The sequence below is a fragment of the Monomorium pharaonis genome, chromosome 5 (assembly GCF_013373865.1).
Source record: "Monomorium pharaonis isolate MP-MQ-018 chromosome 5, ASM1337386v2, whole genome shotgun sequence".
Lineage (NCBI taxonomy): Eukaryota > Metazoa > Arthropoda > Insecta > Hymenoptera > Formicidae > Monomorium > Monomorium pharaonis.
The window spans coordinates 19,997,687-20,025,117 of NC_050471.1; the positions used below are offsets into that span (position 1 = coordinate 19,997,687).

The 27,431-nt window shown below is 31.1% G+C and overlaps 2 protein-coding genes and 1 long non-coding RNA gene across 7 annotated transcripts; 1 reads left to right on the forward strand and 2 right to left on the reverse strand.

The window, feature by feature from the left end:
- Window positions 1–629: 629 nt before the first annotated feature.
- On the reverse strand, window positions 630–3,302 carry LOC118645671 (DEAD-box ATP-dependent RNA helicase 42-like). Of its 3 annotated transcripts, none has more exons than XM_036287275.1 (2): window positions 2,077–3,290; window positions 630–1,812 (listed from the first exon to the last, which is right to left on the reverse strand). In XM_036287275.1, exons 1-2 carry the CDS (start codon window positions 2,395–2,397, stop codon window positions 1,660–1,662), a joined length of 474 nt encoding a protein of 157 aa, XP_036143168.1. In that variant the 5' UTR covers window positions 2,398–3,290; the 3' UTR covers window positions 630–1,659. The 3 variants fall into 3 exon arrangements, with proteins under 3 accessions (XP_036143168.1, XP_036143169.1, XP_036143171.1); XM_036287276.1 differs by having other exon boundaries at window positions 2,191–3,287; XM_036287278.1 differs by having other exon boundaries at window positions 825–1,812; window positions 2,087–3,302.
- Window positions 3,303–7,191: 3,889 nt separating this feature from the next.
- LOC114254112 lies at window positions 7,192–8,373 on the forward strand. Its single transcript, XR_003625494.2, has 2 exons — window positions 7,192–7,450; window positions 7,538–8,373. It is a non-coding gene; the product is annotated as an uncharacterized LOC114254112 (long non-coding RNA).
- Window positions 8,374–11,326: 2,953 nt separating this feature from the next.
- Window positions 11,327–26,160, reverse strand: LOC105837252 (probable glutathione peroxidase 2). 3 transcript variants are annotated; one of them, XM_012681844.3, is made up of 3 exons: window positions 25,921–26,160; window positions 25,667–25,733; window positions 11,327–12,089 (listed from the first exon to the last, which is right to left on the reverse strand). In XM_012681844.3, the coding sequence occupies exons 2-3, from the start codon at window positions 25,671–25,673 to the stop codon at window positions 11,485–11,487; spliced, it is 612 nt and encodes a 203-aa protein (XP_012537298.1). In that variant the 5' UTR covers window positions 25,674–25,733; window positions 25,921–26,160; the 3' UTR covers window positions 11,327–11,484. The 3 variants fall into 3 exon arrangements, with proteins under 3 accessions (XP_012537298.1, XP_012537299.1, XP_012537300.1); XM_012681845.3 differs by lacking the exon at window positions 25,921–26,160 and adding an exon at window positions 25,822–25,900; XM_012681846.3 differs by lacking the exon at window positions 25,921–26,160 and adding an exon at window positions 25,803–25,892.
- Between the last annotated feature and the right edge of the window lie 1,271 nt (window positions 26,161–27,431).

Here is a 27,431-nt window from a genome sequence, read left to right on the forward strand (position 1 = left end):
TATATTATAATTTTTAATTTATTTAAAGGGGATTAAGTATGGAGGTAAAGTGTGTAAGAGATGATATTAAGAAACATGCAAATATAATATAATTAATAATTTGTGTTTAGAGAGAGAGAGAGAGAGAGAGAGAGGTGGGGAGGAGGGGGGAGAATGAGAGAGCGTGAGAGATATAGAAGAGAATTAAATAAAAAAGTAAAGTGTGTAAGAGTAATATTGAACAATATGAAAATAATATAATTAATATAATTAATAATATAATTAATAATTTAGAGAGGGAGAAAGGGAGAATAAGGGAGCGTGAGATAGAGAAGGGCATTAAATATAATAAAGTGTGTGAGAGTAATATTACAGAAGAAGAATAAGTGCAATGTTCAATATAAAAATGCTAAGTGGCGCGCGCGAAGCGCGCGCAATGTTGTGTTCTAGTCCTATCTTAAAATGGAGATGGTCATCGATACTCGAAAGTCTCGAAAGTATTGTTGCCTCTTTTCCGTGATGCTGATTGGTTCTCTCGCTGCGCTTACTTCGTGTTGCATAAGATAAATGTAATGTAATGACAGCTCGCAAGTGACAGCAGTGAATGATACTCGTATTTGGTTAAAATTTGATTAAATAAAGGCAACGAATTTCATTTGGTGAATTATTTAATTTGGTGAATTATTTCATAAAAAACATGACCGTAACAAATAGCTTTGTCAAGTATTAATGCAATAATATATGTTATTGCAGTATCAACATTGTACTTGCATTAACAGTAAATATTATTGTATTGAGTATTTTATGTAGTTGGCAGCTCGCAATTACATATGTTATTGGCTATATTTTTTTCTGTGTGTGTATTTGTTCGTGCGCGCGCCTTAATAACACAACTTTAAAATTAAATTTTTTAAATCTTTCAGACTGCAAGAATTAAGTAATAGGGAGAAGGAGAGAAAAAGAGAGAGAGAGAGATTAAGTAAATTTGAAGATCTTATTAAGTGAGAAAAAGAGAAAGTGCAAGATTACGGGAAGGTAACATTTGCGTTTTAATTATTTTGAAAAAAAGAATATTTGCGTTTTAATATTTTGACATTTTGTGTATTTTAATAGAAGAAAAAAGAGATTAAAGAGAAAAAATTGAGATTGAAAGTTTAAAAAAGTAAGCCAGAAAATGAAAGTGTTGAAATTTGATTGAAAATTATCAGATAACAGAATAGAAGTTTATTCCGATTTCCTTTTCGGGGTTACCAGGGTGTTTTCAAGGGTTCCTTGAAAACACCCTGGTTCCACCAAACCCTTTACACTTCTTATCCATACATTCATACTCCTCTACATATCAGCCGTACATATAAAGATATAACATATATAAAATATATAATACAAAACAGGAACGAAATATACAATAAGACAATCACAATTGTAAACGAAGCGGAAGTCCACCTGTCCCCCAACTTCTTCCCTATCAATATCTCATTATAATATATTACATGTCTAATCCCCTCCTACCAACCTGGCCATTGGGCAGCCTTACAGACGTATACCCCTCCTCCCCTTCGCGGCCCTTCTATACCTCTTTCTCCCTCTCTCCCCTTCCTTATCCTCCTCTTCTTCCCTCTCCTCCATTTCCTCCATCCCCTCTCGCTTCCTTCTCCAAATGCCTTCACTGCTGCTTCCAAGTTAATTCCTCTCTGCTCCCCTCTCATTCCATCTAACTGTCCTCTCCCGAACTCCAATTCTTCTGGCTCCGTCATCCTCTGCCTCCTCCTCTACCCTCTGTCTCTCCTCTCTCCAGTTTCTGTTCCTTATTATCACCTCCTTTTTAACTCCTACCTATAACCAAAAACAACTCTTATTTTCCTTCTTGCAATCCGCCTATCCTCCTCTTCCCCCTCCTCCTCCCTGTCACTTCCTCCCTCCTCCTTGCCGTCTCTTCCTGTCTTCCTCCTCCCTTCTAATTCAGCATTTCCTCTCTCTCTCATCCTTTGCCTCTTCTACCCTCTCCGCTCTCTCCCCCATCCTTTTCTTCTCCTCCTTGTCTCTACTTCCTCCCCTCCCACCAGTCTCCATCGTCCCTCCACTCCGCTCCCTCTCTACCCTGACTTTCTTTGCTCCTTGTTCCCTTTCCGCCTCTTCTCCGCTTGTCGCCATCCGACCGTCTTTTTCTTCCCCTCTGCTTCCTCTTCTTTCTCCCTGGCCGCTTCTCCATACCTTTCTTCCCCTCTTTTCTTTCTTGTCTGGATCCAAGTCCTCTTCTCCCGTCTGCCACCTCTCCAGTCTCGCCTCCAGACTTCTAAATCTTTCCCTAACCTCTTTCAACCCTTTTGGCATTTTCACTCTGGTTTCTCTTCCAGTCTCTTCTATCCTCCTCTCGACTGCACTTTCTTCCTTCACTCTGTCCTTTTCCATCTCCTTCATTATCCCATTCTCTTCTCCTCATTATTAAATTTCATCTCTGCCTCTATTTTCACCTCATCTGCTTTCTTTCACTCTGCTATTACTGTTTCTGCGTCGGCTATCTTCTCCTTTCGACGGACCACGTGCTGTGAGAATCTGCGTTCCCAAAGCTCGCTACCGTCTGCCGCCTCACTCCTGCCAACCCGTTTTCCACCACCTTCTCCATCCGCGCCATCTCTCCTCTCCTCGTCATCTTCCTCGTTTCCGTCTTCATCTCCTGCCAACCGACTTTTCCTTTCTTCTCAGCGCCCTCTCACTGTCCTCTTCTTCTCCACGGCTACTTAACTCCACATTCGTTTCTCTTATCTCCAAAACTCCACCACAATATCTTTTCATATCTTTCCTTTACCGCCGTCCTCCTGCTTCCCTCCAATCGCCCGACCACCACTCGTCCTCTTCTACCTGAATTTTCACTTTCCTACTCTCCTTCTCACCTCCATTATCACTTCACTACTCCTTACTTCGGAGCTTCCAAATTCACACCCGTTCTCACCGACGCCATTATTCCTCCCCAAATTATCAGATAACATTGCACATAATATATTATAATTTATTTAAAAATTTATTTAAAAATTTAATTTTAAAGTTGCATTATTAAGGCATAAGATTAAAAAAAGTTAATTAAAGTTGTTAGATGCTTGTTGTCGGAAGTTGTTGGAATGGTCAGAGAGAGATAGTGAGTTTTATCGAAAGAGGTTAGAAAAGGAAAGAGATTAGATAACGGGAAATTGTGATTGAGAGAGATTAAACAAGAAAGCCAGAAAGTGAAAGTTTTGAAATTTTATTGAAAATTAACAGGTAACGTTACATATAATATATTATAATTTTTAATTTATTTAAAGGGGATTAAGTATGGAGGTAAAGTGTGTAAGAGTGATATTAAGAAACATGCAAATATAATATAATTAATAATTTGTGTTTAGAGAAAGAGAGAGAGAGGTGGGGAGGAGGGGAGAGAATGAGAGAGCGTGAGAGATATAGAAGAGGATTAAATAAGAAAGTAAAATGTGTAAGAGTAATATTAAACAATATGAAAATAATATAATTAATGTAATTAATAATATAATTAATAATTTAGAGAGGGAGAGAAGGAGAGTGAGGGAGCGTGAGATAGAGAAGGGCATTAAATATGATAAAGTGTGTGAGAGTAATATTACAGAAGAATAAGTGTAATGTTCAATATAAAAATGCTAAGTGGCGCGCGCAATGTTGTGTTCTAGTATTTATAAAAAAGAAAAATAAATATAATAAATATTTTGTACGTATTTTTATGTCTGACTTTACGGGTCATGGGTCAATTTTTTTTCATACTTATAGGATTTGAAGATCAGTACCCGGACTTCAATTTTCTAAAGCAGTACGATGCGCTTCTCAAAAATACTCGAGAAAATCGATTTTGAAGGTTTCCGATATCTTTAAGTACAGAAAATTTTGATTTATCGTTAGAGCCGCTCGTAACCGAGCGCACAGAGCTCTAGTTTCATAAGCGCGGAGTCGCTGGTTCGATTCTCGCTGGCCCCAATTTTTTTTAAATAAGTCAATGGAGTTTTTTTTAAATCCTATATCTTAACATTTATCAAATTAAAATGCTAATTAATTATTAAATATTTATTCGTTATTTTTTAAATAAAAATTAACATCTTTATTTTTAATTGCCACTTGCTTGAAAATGCGAATATTTATAAAAAATTAAAATTTGGTACAAAAATGGAAAACGTCTTATTCTTAAATGCAAAAATAATATGTACAAATAATATTCAGTTATTTTATCGCTTACATTTTACGATGTATCTTTAACACGTTAGTCGGAGTTTACAAGTTAGTCGAATTTATTGTAAGTCAATCCTGGTCGATTTTCTCGAATATTTTTGAGAAGCGCATCGTACTGCTTTAGGAAATTGAAGTCCGGGTACTGATTCAAATCCTATAAGTATGAAAAAAATCGATGACCCATGACCCGTAAGGTCCCCTTGTGAGTTTGCCAGGTGTAAAAAAATTATAATAAACATGAAAATAGTCGATGCGCAATCGGGTCCGTGTGAACATTGATGCAATTAAGTGTAAAAATAGTTGAAGCAACGGTTTGATCGGTATATATCTTCTATGACACTATAATGCCGATTATGTCGGCAAGCGGACATCATTTTGCACCACATGGTTTTAAACGAATCCACGGGAACATTTGGTCTAAGAGTGCAAGAAACTCTTTTTCGTTTAGTTAATATTTACATCTAAGATTCAAAATCAGGAAAACTTACATCTGAACATTTTAAAACTTAGTTCAGCAAAGTGTATTTACCGAATACTGGTCGTAAAAGCATGCTACTACTCAATTCATGGACGGGACATTGCCCGAATCAGCTACAGCAGTTGATTCTACAAGACAAGGAGGTACAATTTTTAACCATTCCAAAAAAGACGACGGGCATCATTCAGCCTTTAGATGTGTTTGGATTCTGGATTTGGAAAAATTTTGTGCGAATATTTTCAAATAATAATATATAATTCTTCAAGAGAGAGATGTCAATTTGCACTTCCGTAACGAAATAATTACATTGCAATTATTAACCCATAGTCAGCTTTTTTCGCTTAGATTAAAAAATCTTTTCCAATATGCTTGGTTTAAAAGCGGATACAGTCAAACCTCTCATTTAGCATAGTCACGGAACCAAATATGATAAATGAGAGGTTCGTGTTAACGCCGCCCAAAACGGCCCAAAATACGTACATGTCGTCAGATCCAGTTTCAAATGGAGGTTAAAATGTGATTCTTGCATTGGCAAGTACGTATGTACAGACCTGATGCAGACGACTGCGCATCGAGTACACGCAGCGACTGTGATCACGTGGTATACTAAAACGGAGGTTTTTGGTATGCTAAATGGGAGGTCCGACTGCATGTAGAAATACATTCCAGCAAATTTCGAAATCCTGTAGAGTTCTGTTACTTACAAAATAAAAAGCATATACCCAAATGTAATATTTGTGGGATAGCCGCTTTTATGCGCTGTGCATAGTGCGGCGAATATTTGTTTTAAACATTTTTTTGAAGAATATTATTGTACAAATTATAATCTGTACTTTTTAAAATAGTTAAACATATCCGCATTGTAAATCAGAAAGTTAGACAAAGTTATCAGTGCATTATGTAGTTTTGCGTCATTTAATATAGTTTTTATCTCGTTTATTGATTTGCAAAATTATCCACTAAAATAATAAATGTATCAATGTTATTATTATAATAAAATAATAAGTAACGTTTATTGTTATTATGATTTATACATGTCACTGATTAGTATTAATTTGTTTTAATTTTCATATAGTTGTAAATACATACTGATCGGCTTAAAAGGTATCTGAAATGTATGTTAATAATAATATACGTAAATAATTTAAATATTGCTTTATGAAACCATTTTAATAATTAAAACTGCTAAAACTGCTACAATTAAAAAAATTATTTTAGATACAATTTTTTCGATATCTTTTTGGCAGTTATTCCACAAAATCAAAATCTATGTTTTTTACAAGGTAATTTTTTTTAAATTGTATCATCATTTTCATAAAGAATTGAGTGCTTACACGAATATCATACGAATAATCTATATATGGATAGCGTATATGTGGAAACAGTTTATAATTATTTCTCGAAAATGGTTTATTAAAACGTAAATCAAATCAAACAACTTTTTTGGTTCCCCATGGGCTTCCCATTATCACCTATTATAGCGGACATTGTGATGCAAGATATGGAAGAAACTGTCCTTAGATCTTTCAAATTCAATTTACCGATATATTATAGATATGTAGATGATATTCTCCTTGTCACTACGAGAGAGTGACAAGTTCCTGTTATTCTTGAAAGTTTTAACAAATATCATGATCGATTAAAATTTACCGTTGAGATAGAGGATAATCGCCGCCTCAGTTTTTTAGATTTATTACTGATAGTTCAGAATAATAAGATACTTATTGATTGGTATCAGAAGAAATCGTTTTCGGGACGAATGCTGTCCTTTTACTCGAACCACCCAATGTGTCATAAAATAGGAGTAATATACAATTTAGTAGATAGAGCTATCTTACTACCTTCCACCAGAAAAATATTGAGTTATGTATCAGCTTATACACAACGGTTTTCTGTTAGACATGATATTTGATAAAATTAATGAAAGAATTAAAAAATTGATTAATAACAGGAACAAATATGAAAATACTGACAATTGTGAAAAAGAGAAAATACATGAGGGAGGAGAAAAAAAGTATTTTTTAGTTATGCCATTCATCAAAAATATTTTGGAGTCAATCGTCACAAAAATAGATAAGAAACATATTAATATTGGATTCCGATGCCTTAATAAATTAAACAACTTAATCAAAGTACATAAAGACACTACTCCACCAACATCCAATAATAATGTTGTATATAAGATAGAATGTGCAGACTTTGATGCTACTTACGTTGGACAGACGAAGAGACAATTAAAGACACGTATAAAGGAACATAAAAACAACATAAAAGTAGATTCTTCAAGACATACGATAGTTTCCAACCATATTTTAAAACATAAACATTCTCTCAACCGGGAAAACATAAAAATATTAGACAGAGAAAGAAATTATCATAAAAGATTCATATCAGAAATGATACACATCAAACAACAAAAAAATGGAATCAACCTAATGAAAAACACTGAACTATTGGATAAAATATACTTTAATATTCTTGAATCATTGAAAAAATAATAGTTTTCATAGTTGTGAAGTCTCCTTTATCTGTCCAAGTAAGATAGCAGTATGAGAGATATATTGTAAATATTATATGTTAGACATAAATAAGCGCCAAGCATCTGAGATGATACCAGTCAACAGCAAATCGTTATCGGGAAAAGAGATAGTTTAGTTCGATAATTTTATCAATATTCCGAGTTAAATTTTAAACTATAACACTAACGTAATTCATTATGACTACAAATAAATTGACTTTATAATTAATCGACGGCACGAATCATTTGTGAGTTTATGATTTAGTGTACTAATATTAAAATTTTGATATAGCATTATCCGACAAATTGTGGCATTACACACTTATATTTCACAGGATATTCATCGGTACATCTCCTATTACACATCTGACAGCAAACATAGAATCGGAGAATGATATGTAAATCCTTTTTCCCGGCAATGACTGACAGAATGCATCAAAATTGGTTTTTTATCAAAAGAACTCAGAAAGACCCCACAATCATACATTACTAAAGAGCGGACATTAATAATTGGCGAAGATCCACATAGGTTGCGTTTTGTATATTTTTCACATGTTTATCATAATGTCATGTATTGTATGCCGAAATCCAGATATTACTTTGTTATACTAACGGACATTTGAGTAGTTCTTGCGGACACATTATACGCTGAAGGACAAGTAAGTCCGAAATTGTACGTTTTATTTTCATCGGTCTTTTTCTTCATCAATAAGCGATGTTGAATTGAAATTAAATTCTCAGTGAATTAAATCTACCAACCGTTTTTAATGCTTGTCTTCGACTGTTTTCTACTTATATATATTATGCTTATGCATCTTACAAGCTGGTGAATTTTATTATTAATAAATTAATCATATATGGTTGAATTCGGAAAAAAATAATCTTTAATTTAGTATAATTAAAAATTTAAAAATTAAAAACAACAGTATAAATCCCCACTATTTGTCCTGGCGGCCGGGCGACGACGATAATGAGGACTACGACGTTTCTTAATCAGATTTACTCTTAAGCGAAAAACTTTATTCGTGAGATCTCCGCTTGCAAGTCATGTAGCAGAAAAATACAAACACTTTTATTATATAAATCGGATGCAAGCTATCCATTAAGTTTATTGAGAAATCCACCGATTCATTTAGAATCTGATAGAAGAAAAGCAAAAAATGTTATCATATGATGGGTTTAGAATGTTCAACAACCTTCCGAATAAAATAAAGAAGGAACAAATACTACAAAGTTTTAGAAAACTGCTCAACACATTAAAGGAAGAGAAAGTGCAATTATTGTTTAAGTAATTTAAAGCTTTTAAGCTAATTATGTATTAATATGTAATGCAATTCAATTTTAAACATTGATCTGAAGTCTAGTAATGTATATTTATAATGTAGCTTGAAGCTAAATACTCTCTCTCTCTCTCTCTCTCTCTCTCTCTCTCTCTCTCTCTCTCTCTCTCTCTCTCTCCCTCCCTCCCTCCCTCTCTCTCTCTCTCAGTTGTCGTCTCGAGAATCGGAGCCAGAATATGCAAAATTTGACTCCTACCAACGCGCTGACAAATCACGATAATCCGCGAAATCGTGAGGTAATTGTCCGATTTTCGGAAATGAGGGGAAATCCTTTGGCATCACCCCGCGTGAAAGAGCGCGATACTAGAAAGCGAGAGCAATTTTTCTGATAAGTTTATTATTTGTAAGAAGTCTCCGAAGAAGCGATTTATACATTATACAAGGTGATTCAGAAAGACCCGGGTGTCTTTGCAATAATATATTCCTTAGTCAATTCTGAGATTTTTCGTTTACGAAAATTTTATCCAATGCTTATTTTTGAATTATTAAATAAAATAGTTACCGAATCACGGGAGGCGTAGAAAAAGATAGGCAGGGGCGGTGCAACTCACCATTCAACACGGGTGATTATAAATTTGATGTCTTCATACTGCTTGACAGATAAATAATTTTACCGGGAATGAACAACATGTAACACTTCACATGTAACAAACACATAAATACCGATAAGTTATAAGTTTTTTTTTGTCACAATACGCGTCGAAGAACCTTGAGTTCCTCAAATCTCCTCTACATATTTTCACTTCGAGAGGAACCTCGATAGAGTTTCTCGCCCTCCTTTTTCACCAAACCTTAAGCATCTCTCTCTCTCTCTCTCTCTCTCTCTCGCGCGCGCGCGCGCACACACGCACGCACACACACATACACACACACATACAATCGTCCATTAGCCTCTCGACTATTTCCTTGTTTTTTGTTTATCTTTATAACTATAGAATTAATAAAATGGAAAATGCTTTCTATTTCTTTTTCTCTTCCTATCATATGCAGTTGTATATCTGTATATTATTTACATATTTATTATGCGTTTTAAATTCGATTATCCCACCATTACACAGTGGGCCAGGAGACCGGAAAAATTGGTAAAAAACCAACTTCAAAATTTTGTGAAATAAATTATCATTTAACATCTTAATGTTACAGATACTTGAAACTATGAAGTTTCCATGATACAATTTTTAACATTTTTTTGTCGACCCTAATCTTTTGATAGCACTTTTAATCTGAAGCAAAGCGTTATTTTCTTTCCTTGATTATTTATTATAAATGTCGAAAATTAATTATAAATAATTATTTAAAAGATTCATTTCTTTCATATATATCAGTATTACGACTATTTGAATTTGAAAAAAGTAGTAATAATCTCAGTAGGTTAATCTAATTTGAGTATTATAACTTTTTGTAAAATTATTTTTATTATGTTCAATTTTTACAAGTCGCCATTGCCCAGCTCCCCTAAACTCCACCTTCTAATAAAAAATTCAAGGTGTCATAAATCTAATTAAAATTAATATATAACAGCCGCCATATTGAATTCGCCATTTTTAATTTTAAATTTTTGGTGTCAGATTCGTTATCAGCGACCTCGAAAACTGTCACATACCAAGTTTCATATCCAATCAAAAATAATATATAACGGCCGCCATATTGGATTCGTCATTTTGAATTCTAAATTTTTGGTATCAGATTCGTTATCAGCGACCTCGAAAACTGTCACATACTAAGTTTCAAAAAACTCCGACATAATCTGAAATTTTGGCCACTTTTTAGGGTCTCCTGGCCCAATGTGCGTTATTACAAATTTTCAAATTACGATTCTAGCGCCTAAATTGTATTCTTACTTCAAAAATGTCATTAGAATAAATATTTTGTTAATTTTAAGAAAAATTTTACCATTTATTTTTTTTAACGACTTACCCTCTCCGTTTGACTAAAGATTGCACTTGGTCCAGTCCTGAGTTAAAGCAATTCGATTTGCTGACTTGAAATTTGGATCTACGAGCGCACGACTCGGAAATAGGGTTGTAACGAGCTTATCGGCACGCTGACCCACATTTTCCAGTCTCAAGAAGTGCATTTGACCCGAGATACCTACCCTTTCTCATTTGTATGCCGACGGGAGTTGTAAAATTCGTTGCGTTGTTTTTCCCTGTTTTACTTCTATTTCGTTGAAATATCCTCCCAAACATTTAAGTAAAAATTTAATCTCATAAGGCTGGATGTAACATAATGATATATATTTTCTTTCTCTCCTTTCTTCTTTTTTTCTTCAATTTCTCCAAATTTTTAAATAGTACCTATTTTTTTTTATTAGATATTCGTATATCTCATCTCAAAATTTTTTAAAATACTGTAACAGTGTTTTTTTTAAGTATTGCGTGCTAGTCCACTTTTAAAAAGATATTAGCGATTATATTGTTGTCGTTTTTCCGCGATGCTGATTGGTTCTCTCGCTGCACTTCGTGTTACGAGAGTCACTGTCAATGCGATTGAATTTTGACAACTGTCAAACTTGTATAAATGGTTATCTATACAATTATCGTTGTAATTTATTTTTAACGAGTAAAAAATAAAAAGTTAAATAGCGCGCGCAAAGCGCACGTCTGTGGTGTATAATTATAAAATTTTGATTAAGAAATAATCTCAAGATATTAATATTTATAAAATAATTTTTTATTTTTGTTTAAATACAATATGTTTTTCCATATACCATTATTTATAAAAATGTATTAAAAATTAATAAAACGAAATAATAATTCATACTTCGTTAATATTATGTATGTATATATATATATATATATATACACACACACACACATACACACACACACACATATATATATATATATATATATATATATATATGAATTAAAGAAGAAAGTTACTGAACAAATGCAGGTCGAAAAAGTAGAATACAGAAAGAAAGGAAGTGTTACGAAAATTTAAAAATATTTTTTTAATGTTTCTTCCATGTTTAATGGTTCAGTAGATGGAGAAAATCTATTCATTACTTTACCTTCTTTGTTTATAATAAATTTAGTAAAGTTCCATTTAATATCGTTCGTAATAAGTCCTTCTCCTCCTTTCTGTATTTTTAGCCACTTCCACAGTGGATGAGCATTCTCTCCATTTACATCAATCTTTTCAAACATGTCAAAAGTAACATTGTATCGTTTTACAAAATTAAATATTTCCTCAGAAGTGCCTGGCTCTTGGCCGGCAAATTGATTAGATGGAAAAGCAAGAATTCGCAAGCCTTCCTTTTCACTATATTTATTATAAAGCTCCTGAAGTTGCTTATAGTTGGTGTCTGTTAAGCCGCAGTTGCTTGCAACGTTAACAATAATTAGAACGTAGCCACGATATTTCTCCAATGAAATATTCTTGCCAAAAATATCGTTTGCATAGAAATCGTAAACCGTATTAGCTGATTGCCAATCGATGTTTTGATTAAACTCCGGGGATGTGGGACATTGTATGCTTTTATCTTTGCAATCTTGTGCAAGAATTTCCGAGATGGCAAGAAGCAAAAATATCGACACAATTCCTGTAAATAATACAATACATAAATATAATGTAATTTTTAAATTAAAATATTTTTTTAGTTGCACTTTCAATGTTTTGTTTTACCCATCATTTCTCTTTAAAAAATGTAAATTTTATTAAATATAATAACAAAATACACTAACAATGTTATTATAGAATAATTGTCTTTATGATAAAAATAAAAATAACAATATCTTTTTATACTTTTATTACAATAATTATAATATTTTATAATTTCTTTCGTATTACATATTTTTTACACGAATTTTGATAAAGTGGATAGTAATTTTTCTATTTTATTAATTTCTTTAACAACTGTACAGGGTGTCCTCAATTTAAATGGCAAAACTTCGAGAGTGTGTAGGAGACCGAAAATCTGAGACAAAAAGTCCTTTAGAGATTTGCTTGTTTTCGCTTCATTTTGAAAAAAATCACAAAAAAGAAACAAAACAAGTTTTCGTATTTTTACCTATTTATTTACATTTTATTTATGTTTTATCATCTATTTAATGTAAATGTTCAAATTGCTACCTTCTTGCAGTATACCCTTTTGCAAACACGAAAACTACGGCAGCGTATTCAACATATTAGAATAGATATGCGGCATTGTGGCAGATGTTATTCATTTCAAAATATCTGACAAGGGAACCTCGCAAACCCGAAAATTCTTATTTTAATGAAACTTGGCATAAATGTAGAGAGAATAAACATGAATTTAGGAATTTTTAGTTGGTGCTTATAAACGGTTTGAAGGAGTGAAACCACCCTTTAAAGTTGAGACATTTTTGCGTTTTCTCGGTATATCTCGCAAACTAAACAAAATATTTCATACAAATGTTTCATACAAAAGAGTTTTACAGTATAGTTAAATATCTTTATTTAACTATTTATTTTTTCAAAAAAATTTTTTTTCAAAAAAAACTTTCTTAAAAAAATAAATTTTTTTTCAAAAAAAACTTTCTTAAAAAAATAAATTTTTTTTGAAAAAATAAATAGCATAGTTAAATAGAAGTATTTATGCTGTAAAACTCTTGTATGAAACATTTTTTTATATTTTGTTTAGTTTGCGAGATATATCGAGAAAACGCAAAAATGTCTCATCTTTGGAGGGTGGTTTCACCCCTTCAAACCGTTTATAAGCACCAACTAAAAATTTCTAAATTCATGTATTTACCCCCTCTACATTTATGCCAAGTTTCATTAAAATCAGAATTTTCGGGTTCGCGAGGTTCCCTTATGAGTAACTAACTAAAGACTTTAAGAACTCATAAGAGAAAACAAGAATGTAAACATCAAGTAAACACTTGATGTTTACATTATCCTTTACATTGTTTTGTTTGTTTTCTTCGTTTCCTGTTCGATTACAAGCGCAAAAAACACAAAAACTTTTGTTTTTTTTGCGATTTTCTCCAAAATGAAGCGAAAACGAGCAAATCTCTAAAGGACTTTTTGTCTTAGTTTTTCGGTCTCCTACACACTTCCAAAGTTTTGCCATTTAAATTGGGGACACCCTGTATATCTATTTTATGTTAAATACAGAGAGTAAATATGAATAGCTAGAAATTCAAGTCTTTTCTGTAGTAGGGGGATGCTAAAGTGCCCATCAAACTTGATCAGAGTCGATAATGTAGAATCCTTTGTGCATATCAAAGATTTCGTACGTATTTTTTTATAGATTTGAAAATCCTTTTCCGGAATTAACGTACTCGTATTAATATTAGCATATAAATTAGACTTTATACCAAGAATAAAAAAAATTTTTGCAAACTGCTCTTTTTATTAATCTATATCTGAATTTGCAATTATAAAAAGTTCATGAAACTAATCTCTTTTTCTAGGCTTGTAATTCAAATCAAACGATATTGTTCGTATATGTTATCGCTAGAGAAATAAGATTTCATCTTGTACATATACTGCAAAAAATGTACGTAAAGTTACACAAATAACAATTACACAATTAAAAATAGAAATGTATAAATTCATGTACTTTTACAAAAATTAATATTTTTACTCTTTGTTATGTAAATAATCTTTAATATTTTATGAAAAATTACAAGATTAAAAGTATAATTACAGATTTTATGTAAATGTAAAATTTTTTTTGTAATTTTATAGAACATGATAATATTACACAGAATGATAATTTTATAAATTATAGTTTTTTTTTTCGTAAGTATATATTTCTCAGAAAAATGAAATGGCTGTAATTTACCAACCTGCGTATTAATATTGTTACGCGTGCGCCCGCGGAAAGAAAGTAACACTGTTTAATTCATAGAATTAAACGACTTTATTCAAGGATAATAAATACGTTCGTAAAAGTTCGCAGACTCTTTTACAATTATTTGTTTATTCCCGTCGTCTAACTCTTGACAGCTGACCGCCACTACCGATTGATATCGGCGATTCGACAGTTGACTCGCTGTCGAGGAGTATACCAGGCGGCGTGCGCAACAATATTTTTTAATGTATACGATAGTTTTTTTCAAATATTAATTTGGCATTATGCATAAGCTAAGCGTTCTCTTGAAACCAGAGAATGTTGGCTATACACGTCAATGAGGCTGTACACGTTCAGCAAACTGTTGTACCCCTCGTTGGGAGTACGTTAGGGATTGCTGCCAGAGATCTCGCGAAGAGGGTATTTAGTCACTCACACCGTTATTCGTCTTGAACACTTTTATTATAACGTCTTTTTATAGTGTGCGTTTAGATCGCGACCCCGCAAAGCAGAGTGTCGCGTCTATGAGTGCACTGTCCACAATCCCGCAAAGCAGAGTGTGGTTGTGTATTTACAATGTGTTATGGCGGCGATACACGACCCCGCAAAGCAGAGTGTCGTGTGTTATCTTGGTTTGTCGACTTCGGATTGATCCGTCCCTCACTTTCTTTCGGCGGTTTATCCGATAATTCGGTAGTTGGATCGAAAGAAGGGGAGGATTGCGTGAGGTTGTAAATCGGTCAGTATTCCAAATCCTTACTTAGACAGCAAGTGATGTCTAAGAAGCATTACGCTAATTGTCGAGTGGATTGCGCGAAACCTCGCGCAATGCGCTCGATGTTGACTGCTGCAGCTGACCGACTTACGTCATCGGTGCTACTGACATCTTTCTTATCGTTATGAGTGTGTCACTCATAACAAAACAAATAGAGCGCTCTGTAATATGATTAGCTCATGCTTTTAATTCTTTACTAGATCTAGATTGGGTTCCGAGAGCACGCTTTTGGCGTTGTGAGCGTGCTCTATCTTTCTTCGACATTCACAGAGCAACAAGGATAAAATGATACTTTTAATACTAAACTCTTAACGTGTTCCTGAACCCAACCCTAGAAGTAAAAACTAATCATAATTAAGAAACAATCTCACACCAAATAAATGCGCAGCGTAAAAAATGATTGTGCGCTCACAGCTGTAAACTTGTTTCAATATATTTGGTGTTAAGATCTTTTTTAAATTATTATAATAAAGTCTCTTTATTGATCTTTCAAAGTATAGTCTTAAATTTGCGTAGAAAGCGTACACTTTTGTTTGTAAAAAACAAAATAAGATATTTTTTAAGTTTTTCAACATTCTGTTTACTCTATAGAAGTAAACTTTATTAGAAAGAAAACTTAACTTTTATTAGAAAGAAAAACCATTCAATAATTGTAATGAATAAAAATATTCTTTTATTGTTTTTTAAAACGAAAATTTACGCTTTTTACGCAAATTTTAAAAACTATGCTTTGAAAAATTTATAAAAAATTACTATAGTAATTTAAGGAATCTTAACATTAAATATATTATAAGAAATAGTACACATCAAAAATTGACCTGACTTCCTTGAAATTTTTGTGTTGAAAAATGAGATAACTTGACAAAGCATTCTTTAAAATCTTTTTTGTTGACTATTTTGTTATTGGCCTTATAGTGATGTGTACTCTACGAAATAAAAAAATTTTTTGTATATTAAGTGTACAAATAAATTTCTGCCGTTTGACAAAAGTTGGCGCCGCCAGTAAGTTATGATTAAAATTGTCAGATGTAAAACGCCATTATCGCCATTAATGTTGATTAAAATTGTCAGATGTAAAACGCCATTAATCTGTCAACAACATAACCTTGAAATATTAGTGAATTTTTATCAGTATAATATATTCTTTTGTGTGCGAAAATGTCGAGTTTTGAGCCGAATAAGCGTCATTTGCGGGAACTTTTAATTTACTTCTGCAATTTGAAGAAATATACAGCTGAGACGCATCGATTACTTGTAAAAGCATATGGTGAGGCTGCCTTAAGTGAGAGAAGTTGTTGTAAGTGGTTTCAAAAGTTTAAGAACGGTAAATTTGACATCAAAAACAAAGAACGTAGCGGAAGGCCGAAAGTGTACGAAGATACGGAATTGGAAGCATTATTGGATCAAAATTCGTGCCAAACGCAAAGTAGTGGCAAGCAATGGACAATACTTCGAATAAAACATAAGATTCCGTTCTTTCACAATAAATGCCCAATTTTTGATAAAAAACGGCGGAAACTTATTTGTACACCTAATACATTAATCGCACGAAAAAATAAGTAATTATTTTTCTGTTAATAAAAGAGAGAAAGGAGTTATAAACCATCATTTTGTTTTATTTAAATAAATCACATTCAGTAAAAATTTGTGTGACACAATTCTTGTTGGTACATGTTTGTTACCCACAGAATTCTACCAATCATTTTATAAGCAGAAGTTCTTTAGATATATATAACAAACATAATTAACAATTTACTGAAGAGAAAAAAAATCATTTTTATTTTTAAAAAATGAAAAATTAATGCTCTTTGGCCGATCTTACATGTCAGTATCACAAAAGTATCATCAATATTTTATATATAGTATCACAAAAGAATAAAAAAATAAATATAAAAACTTTTGACTCTTGCAATTTTGCGTATTATAGAAATACCATAAAAGTATTATAACAAATAATATTAGCTAAGTATCGTAAAAATATTACAAAAAATATTACGAGGGAAGAGAATATGAGTCACAGACTTGTGACAATCGCGAGGGTCCATAATACTGAAAAAGTATAATTTTACATGTCAAATGCATCCACACATTACGTCAAGCATCAAATTACTTGAAAGCTATATTCAAGCCCATAAAATTACACTAATGTTAAAAAGTTAATACCTGACATATTTCTCAAAATGAGGTAAAGAATAGACACCAATGGAATTTTCGGCTACTTGCAATACTGAAAAGCAGTTTTTATAATAGCAAAATAAACACTAATGACTAGTGGCCATGCTGTGACATCTAAATAGTATGTAAAGAAGTAATTCGGACAGTTATCTTCAAAACTCAACAAAGTATATAAGATATCGCAAATTCCATAACTTCACATCTAGTCCATAACCACCTTCTCTCCTCTAATATTTTATTTGTGTAATTGCACCATTTATACATATATTGATTAACGTAAAAATTAATATTTGTACGTAATGTACATTAATAAGTATATAAGTATAAATAAAGTTTTATTATTTAAATCTTATTCAAAATTCATGTTTTAATTGAACTGATTTATTATTTAATATTTTCCATTTATCCATAATTTTATATAAATAATTAAAAAACTATAATAACGTGAAAAGATATTAAACTTTATTTTAAAAAACATTCTTATTTTTCAAAGCTTTTCGTATTATATGCATTATAACGTTATTAAAATTTGTAATCTTACAAATATTAAAAATATTTTATACAGTTACAGAATTTTTTATTTTATATATTTACGGAACATCTAACAATTGTATTATCTCAGTATAGCATTATTATTACTGCAAACTTAAACAAAAAATCAAATAATATGTTTTATCTGTGAGTGTGTCGCTCGCAACAAAAATGTAAAATTCTTTAAATAAAATTATGTATTTTTTGTTTTTTAAATATTTGTTAGGCACGTCAAGGAAAATGGGAGGAGGCTCCAAGAAGCGTATCACACACGTAATTTATTTAAGCGAATCTTTAATCAGCAAAATGTTGGCGCGAGCGTATTACAAGAAAGGGGTTTGTCTCTGGTAACATAGACTTACTAGAAGACTGCTTATGAGGGTAGTGGGGGTATCCGTCACTAAGAAAAGGATAACTGTCGTTAATATGAGGTTCCATTTCTTTCTAATGCAGAATAGTGGGAAAGCACAGCGACCAATAACGGTGTAGAAGTGGGAGCGTGTTGTCGATGTGAGCTTCATGTGAGATCGGATGATCAAAACGGATATTTTGGGGTTAATGAGTCTAATGTGTGAATAATTTTATTTGAACAATTGAAATAATGGTGTTGAGTTGCTGCGTATGCGAAATAGAATATAAAAAGGACCTTTCTCGCTGCTACGAAGTTACGCCAACTAGAAAAAGATAGCAACCCATATTAACGATAGTTATCCTTTTCTCAGTGACGGATACCCCACCTATGGTGTAAAGACCCAGATAGCCAAATAAAGGCAACGTGTTGTTATTTTGCTGTCACTTATTCCTATTTTATCAAACTAAAGCCAAGGTGTTTCCTCAAACTGTCTGTTGTTCTGACATCATGTAAAATTCTACATTAGAATTCAACAAACTGACGGCAAGTTGTCAACATGCATGCACAATTGCTGTCAATGTGACAAGTTTATTATTCCTCAATGCATGAACTTATAATTTTATAAACTCATGAAAGTTATTTGCTCTCCTGATTAACTTCGTTTCACGTTAAATTACAATGACAGCAAATTGTGGGCAAGTTCACATACATGCAGTGCATTAATTTGCCCGATATGCTTAATGTCGCTTGTCTATCTGGGTATTGACAACATCCTATATCATCGTTTAATTTTGTATAACTCGAAATATATACAGTCAAATAAAGAGTTAAATAATAAGAAAGTACTCAAGTGTACATACATTTGGGTGATAATGCGGTTTAAAAAGAATGAGGAAGTATGTGTAATTAAATGTTAAAATGTACCTTAAAAAATTTTCGAAATTCTTAAAAGTAAAAATGCCTTATAACAAATGTTGACTGTTGTGTTTTGTCATATTAGCATCATTATATAACAGTAGGCTATTAAACAAATGATACCATAAATAATTACTAGAATTTGTCGGCTAATAACGGAGATAATATGGGTGGCAATATTATCTGCACTGGCCATATTACCACCTTTTCCTCTAATATTATAATGCAATATGCTACAATAATATTATTAAAATGTAATATATATAAATACAAACAAATTGTACTTTTATTACAGAATAATTTTTAAATACAAAGAATAGGCCAATAAGTTCTAAAACAAAAGAAAAAGCGGGCCGTCAGGCGTCAGCGCTGTTATTTGTACGCAAGATAAAACTCAAGACAAATCATCTTCAATGCAAAGAATTGACCATGTTGGTTAAACATAGCACTGGATCGCTATGAATACAAATTACTATATTGCAATTCTGTGCACTGAAGATGGCTCAAAGTGTAGCTGAAACGTTAACATGACTTTCAGCTATTAAAGATACCAGAAGATACTTGTCTTGAATTTTATCTTGCGCACAAATAACAGCGCTGACTCCTCACAGCTCGCTTTCCCTTTTGTTCTATTATTAGTAATTTTTAAATATACGCATGATATTATTACAAAATTATTCTGTAGATTGACGTTATAATTGTAAATTTTATATTTTTTTGTATTATTACAAGTAAATTACTTTTGCATATAAATTTTGGTACATTTGCTTACTGTTGTAAAATTAATATGTGAAATTATATAAATACATATACGGAATGTATTATTTCAAAAACAGTTTGGAAACCTACTTTTTAATATGTAAATTTATTTGTGCAAATTTATTAAAATTTATTAAAACTGATTTAATTTATTAAAATTTTATAAAATTAATTAAAATTCATTAAATTCATTAAAATTTTTTAAAACTCATTTAATTCATTAAAATTTTATAAAATTCATTAAATTTATTATATTGTTATTTAACAAAAAAATAAATTATATAAATTTTAATGAATCTTAAGGGGACATAGCAGTTTGGCACTACCAAAAAAAGGCATTCTTCATGAATTTTTTTCACAGCCAAGAGACTAACTATAAAAATGAGACTTTTTGCATAATAAGTACACCTTTTGTAATTCTCGTACAAATTTTATTGTACTATTGTAGTTTAGTTAAAAAATCCCCTCCTTTCACCGTCGTGTAGTTACCCGTGCGCGCCACGCATGATTCTGCGGTAACCATAATATCTCCTTGCCCGTTCATCCGAAACACAAAAACCAAACAGGATCTTAAAGAAGAGTAAATTTCCTTGTCCTTGTCGTATCCGATTTTTAAAATTCAAATTTTAAACAAAATGGCGGATCTTTAAAATTAGAATGCCGATTTTCGGCCAAAAATTTTATTTTTGTTTGTTAAAAAAAAAATAGAAAAAATTTGAATTTTAAAAATCGGATACGACAAAAAAAAGCAAATTTCATAAGCTTTTAGTTATAATAAAAAAAAAAAAAAAAAAAAAAAAAAAAAAAAAGTAGATCGGTTGATCCGTTTTCAAGTTATCATGGTTACCGACTTTAAAAACATGGTTTTGAGAAAAACGCGTTTAAAATTTTCGAACGATGTTACTCTATTGTAAAACTGAATTCATTAAACTTATTATCGTCAATTCCTGGGCCATACAGGGAACCCTCCTGTTCAAGATCTGTCTCTATTTGTTCATTTTTAGAGAGACGGCGACTTATACAAGCCTTCCGCGTCGCGTGCTGTGCCCGGTTGTCAAAAAGGGCAAGCGCACGCCTGTGCACTGCCCGATAAAATATATTGTGTAACTTTTTTACTTATTGGAATTTAAAAAAACAGTTTTAGGACAACATTCTTGAAGGTTTAAACTGTCGAAAAATGCAATTAAAAAAATATCGATTTTTTGAACCCGACAAACTGCTATGCCCCCTTAAAGAAACCTTAATAAATTTTAATTAATTTCAATTAAATGTAACGAATCTCACTAAATCTTAGTGAAAAGGGGTCAATTGAGAGATTTTCAGTAAAAATTTCAGCAATATATTTCCATCAGGGCGTTTCTTTATAAAGAGTCTTCAACTGACTGTACGTATAAATAAGTAATCATGTTGCTGAATTCGTAATGTGTTTTATTTCAATGTTAGCAAATGTATAGTAAATATATAACAACACATGTTAGTTTGCTCAAAATGCTACATCACGCTTGGTGATAAAATCAAGAATACAATCAAGAGGCACGGTAGTGCCTCGCGCCAAGTGTAGGAGGCACTGCCGTACCTCTATTTACGTGAGACGCCGTTTGCGAGATTTCGTAGGTTATCAGATCTCAATAACGGCTGAATCGGTTAACTTCTAAATAGGCTTAATGAATAGCTTGCATTCGATTTATATAACAAAAGTGTTTATTTTTTGGTTTACGATTTTATTTATTTATGAGTTGACATGGACACGAGAAGTTACGTGTCATGATTACAAGACCGTGGTCATGATTGACGCTCGCGTCCGCGCCGTCCGTGTATCGAGATAATGGTTAATCTGCGCCGAGTTTCACATTTATGATGTGACAGTTCGAGGTTAGTGACGTGCTGATGTGCACGAGATTAGTCGCGATTAGTTTTTAGTTTTATGTATAATTTGCATATTACATCGTGGATTACATCGTGGAGGAGAATATGGCTGTGTTTAATTTGAAGAATTTAGTATAACACTATGCGTTGTCTAATCAGATAAGTTACACGAAATTTTCATTTTTGTATGGAATAAGTATTCTGAGATAAGAGTAATATTTTGTATTATGTTTTATTTTTAGTTATATTGAAAGAGGAGAAGAAACACTTTATTGGGAATTAAAGTAAAAGAAGAATAGATAAAAAAAAAGAGTGGATGGAGAGAGATATAACTTCAAAGCTCAGAATTTACAGAATGCTGGACAAAATATATGGACCTTGAAGGTATCAAATAATGTAATTTTCCCCCAAAAATGATAGGATGAAGTAAACGGTTTATTTTTTGTGTTAGAAAGTATTACAAGATCTAACTTGTCCTGAGGAAACTTTTGCAAAAGATTTAAGAAAGAACAAGCTATTTAACGAGATTATTCTTTTTTTACTCTTCTACTTTAGGTTCAAATAAAGTGTTTTTTTCTTCTCTTGCTTTTAATATGGTAACTAAAAATAAACCATAATACAAAGTATTAACTTATCTCAGAATACTTATTTCCATAAAAAAATGAAAATATTGTATAATATATTGATTGTATAACGCATAGTGTTATACTAATCTTCAAATTAGCCACAGCTGTATTTTCCTACATGATGTAATCCACGATGTAATAGGCATATTTTGAAAATGAATTAAAATATAATCAGAAAAGAAAAATCAAAACCAATATAACTTTGTTTGGTCATTTTAATTCAATCTCAGTCTCACTTCTTAATTTGATATAATTTGGACTTCAAAATTGTCTTAAGAATCTTTCTTAATATATATTATAAAAAGAAATGAGATACCTGTCACTACAAAATAAGTGAAATTACAACAAAATCAATATATCTTTAAAAAAAAGATATAAAAACGCAAGTATACGCGCGCAAGAAATGCTCTCAAAAATCTATTTTTGTACCAAATAATTTTAATTTAGCACTACAAATGTATGAAATTTTAATAAAATTTTAATAAAAAGAACAAAAAATATATTTTGAGAGAGATAATATTTATCTAAACAAGATAAAATGTCTAATAAACATAAATCCTCAAATTAATAACTTTGACAATTGTAGACTTATTTTAATTATGATCTTTATTTCTCTTTTATATTAATTGTGTTAATATTCAATAATATAAGGTATTTTCCTCTTTTGCCTTCTTTTATTGGTCATGTTTACTTATATAATGCAAAAGTTTTGGCATGAGTTATTCATAAATTAGTTTTTTATTATCAAGTGCTGAGATTATAAAAAAAATGTCAGAATTCTACATATAATAGAAAAAAATTCTTAGATGTTTTATACGAAGTAGAACACTATTAAAAAATGCTAAAAAAATTATTCTAAGAAATTAGAATATTTTTCAAATTTTTTCAAACTTATATGGCCTACATTTTAAGAATCTGTATATGGTATATAAAATTTGACATATATTCTAAGATTTTCTATTGTAAATTTTTTAAACATTTTATCCATTTAATCTTAAAAAAATGTTTAAATATTAAAAAATTGAAAATGCAAACTTAAAATATAGAAAAAATGTTATAAATATAGAAGTAAAATTTTTACGCTAGTATAAAATTCTCAGGCAAAAAGCAGTTTTTGTCTTTTTCTATAATACAGCAAATATCTAATATGGAACTTAATTATTCCACACAGGAAATAATATAAAAAATTTATTTTAAAACAAAAACCTAGTGAAATAAAGGTCAAGAATCTTTATGGACATTATATAAAATACTCTATATGATCTGAAAATCTGAAAATCATATCTAGAGTTTGCGAAATTCCGCAGTATCGCTGTATGTGGTGTTTGTACGTGCGCGCCCGCATCCGCTACGTATGGCGCGGACGCACGCACACGCACGCACACACACACACATGCGCGCGCGCGCGCGCACATACATGATTCATTTGCAGCAGTGCAACACGGTATTTTTCACGAATTTCCAAGCTCTGATTTTTTAATATAATTTTTACATAAAATACTTCATATAATGCCAATAAAATTGCCCATGTTTCAAGAGGTCTTAATTTTATTAGAATCTGCTTACTTGAATCAGTCATTTCCCGTGTTCTCCAGACTACTTTTTCTATAATAATAGTAAGTTAATTGTCCGAGCAGTGAATGTTATAAGTATAAGTATTAAGTTTGTTCACTTTTCAATCATTATTTACAATTTATAATATATGGAAAAATTATATTTCAGCATCAAGATTCATTGTAAACTTAAATAGATAATCTTAACTTTATTTAAATTCTTCAAATCTATTTTTTCGTTTGTAACAGCTCTCAAAACACATAATTATTTAATACACCTTACATATCGTTGCTATATTAGTTCTTAATATTGAATAAAAAAATATTAATTTTTTGTTATTAATTTAGTAAAAATAAAGCGTCAATTAAAAATATTTGAATTGGATTAACTTATATTTAAAATACAAATGAAAATACGAATTAACTTAATAAAAAAAAATTTGTAAAACCAAATATTTTAACAAAATTATAGTAATTTTACAGTCAATTTTTTTATCTAACAATTATATAATTTCTTTAATAGAAATTTCTTCTATCACATCTGTTACATTTTTATATATTTCTATTGTTACTTTTTTATGACTACATAATTTATTTTATTTTGCAACTTTTCTAAAAAATGCAAATGTCAAACATGAGACGGAAAAAAAGAAAGTACATAAAGTAATCTAAAATTTATTCTATAATATGTATAATTTTTATTAAGAAAATTATATATAGTTAGTCACATTAAACATAGTATTTTTAGTTAACTACAAATTTTGTTTTTTTCAAACTTTTACTTTATATGAGAACAATAAAAAAATTTTAAATAAAATTTAATATTAAAAAACATTTTATGTAAAAAAAATGTAAATTTAATGAAAATAAATTAAGATTGTTTTGAAAAATAACGTAAAAAGATTCAACTTTGGAAAATTGAAAAACTATCTAATTTTTATAACTATAGGCTAAACATTTTAAATATACATACAAAAAACCGTCTCATATACTAAGTAAATGGTAACTAATATCACTTTCAAAATTTATTTTAAAAAACTAATTTTGTGAATCACGATTACTTATGTTGTTTCTCAATGACACAAGCATTTTTGTATTTATCAAATAGTATTCTTTAATTAGAAAATACTGTAAGTGCAATGACATTTATCAGATAAAAATTCTGTAAGTGACAAACTTTTATTTAAGAACATTTAAGAATATATATAAGTGTGGCTTTTTTCAACAATAAAGTTTAAGGATTAAATATTTTTTTAGAATCTATGTTAGACATTATACACATTATAAAATAACAGGTTATATTCTAACAAAAATATTTGATCTTTTATTGTTGAAAAATACACACTTCATAAAAAAGAAAACTCGTAACATTGAATTTCAGTATCCTAAAGTATTTTATTATTGAATAGATATATGTTTATAGGTAAATAATGAAAACTGTTATCGACACATGTTTTTCATGTAAATGACAGTTTTATAAACTGGTATCTAAGAATGCTTAATATATGTAATTATTGGTGAAAATTGTATATCCATCTTCTCTCATTCTAAATTCCTTAATATCTCAATTTCTTTAAAAATTGTTGTTTTCCAATGACTGACTCAAGTAAATCAAACTTTCTAGAAAAATTTTTTTACGAACAATTTTTTTGTTTGTATATAATATAAAAAAACAAAAGCCAATTACTATTTTCTATCATAATGGAAAAATTGGAAGTGTGAAATTAATGATATTTATACAAAGAAATTGAAAAATTGAAATTAAGTTTCTTAAGAAATTGATCTTTTGATGTATGTATACTTACGCAACATCTTTGTTGAAAGTAATAATTTTGAAGATGATAGCCAAAATCGTATTTACACTTTACAGTCCTAGTAAAGAAATATTATATCATGAAAAATGACACGCAAATTACGATAATTCAATGCGAAATTACAAACGGATAACACGCGATGTAACCTGCTTGATTTATAAAATCGCTAGTGTTCGAAGACGAAAATATATATATAGCCTATGGACTAATATTTTTATTTCTTGAAACCTTGAGGACACACTGACCTTTATCCTTGAAATATCTTTCACAGCCAATCACAATAAATTCAGGCTCATTAATTTTTAATGTATAGAAGGTACTATATAAATTCAATCTTATATTATAAAACAAATATGAAAACAAGATCTTTTATTTACAGTTTAATCCATTAGTTTTAATATATGAAACTTATTTTATCATAAAGAGTATAATTAATGATCTCATGGACATTGGCATTACATGTATCAATATCTATGAAGCTGAAATTGTGAGACACTTTATACTCAAATGTCGTTGCGCCATCTAGAAGTAAATATTTACTTGAAAAGAATTAGACATCAATATGGCGTTAGTCCGCTCAATTCAAATCATAGACCGGTATTCATAGTCGGATCTCATATTTAAGATCATCTTAAGTACTGTCTTAAGATGCCATCAGCCAATCACAGAGTCGTATTAGCATCTTAAGACATTGCTTGAGACGATCTTTAAATAAGATTCGACTATGAATACCGGCCATAGACTTACTAGAATAGACTGCTTTATGGCCGGTATTCATAGTCAAATCTTATTTTAAGACCATCTCAAGTAATGTCTTAAGATGCTAATATGGCTCTGTGATTGGTTGATGGCATCTTAAAACTGTACTTAAGATGATCTTAAATATAAGAATCGACTATGGCCGGTATTCATAGTCGGATCTTATATTTAAGATCATCTTAAGTACTGTCTTAAGATGCCATCAACCAATCACAGAGCCGTATTAGCATCTTAAGACATTGCTTGAGACGATCTTGAAATAAGATTTGACTATGAATACCGGCCTATGAATACTGGCCATAGCCTTGTTCGTTTTATCTGTTCTGGGTCTACTCGAAGCAAACCATAGAGCTTGTATTAATGGAGGGGCCATTGCTATATGCCTTTGACTATATAACTATGGACTGCCAGCAGCTTATGGACGGGATTCATAGACCGATCTTAAGCTCAAACATTGTCTTAAGTCTAGCTTCGAGCCGACTTGAGACTTACTTAACCAATGAAATAACAGCATTGACGTCTCAAGATCGTGCTTAAGCTGGAACTTGAATAAGATTCGACTATGAATTCCGACCTATCTTGCAATAAAACGTGGGGCTAACATCTGCAGCGCTACAAGTACCAAAATACGGTAGTCATAAGAACTATGTATTACTCTAATAGCAAAATGCTAGCAGATTGCGAGCAGATTGGCAGAAAATTTAATCAGATACCCATTGCAGATCCATAGCATTCTATGTCCGCATTAAGCTCAGGATTTGTCGACAAAGCCTACTGGCATGGCATGCCAGTAGATTGATTGCAGAAACCGAGCAGGATTTGCTGACATAACCCTGACGACAGATTGGCAGCAGAAATCAAACAGAGCCTGCTAACATGCTATGCCAGCAAATTGGTAGCAGAAACCGAGCAGGATCTGCTGACATAACCTGACAGCAGATTGGCAGCAGAAATCAAGCAGATATCTAAAAGATTTCTTAAATCGGATATCTTTTAA

What these genes read in the sequence shown, in the direction of transcription:
- LOC118645671 (XM_036287275.1), bottom strand. Translation starts at nt 2,397, where the DNA reads ATGAAGGAGATGGAAAAGGACAGAGTGAAGGAAGAAAGTGCAGTCGAG. An exon ending in AAGGAGCAAAGAAAGTCAGG is followed by an intron (nt 1,813 to 2,076) that starts GTAGAGAGGGAG and finishes TTTTGGTTATAG; the next exon opens with GTAGGAGTTAAAAAGGAGGT.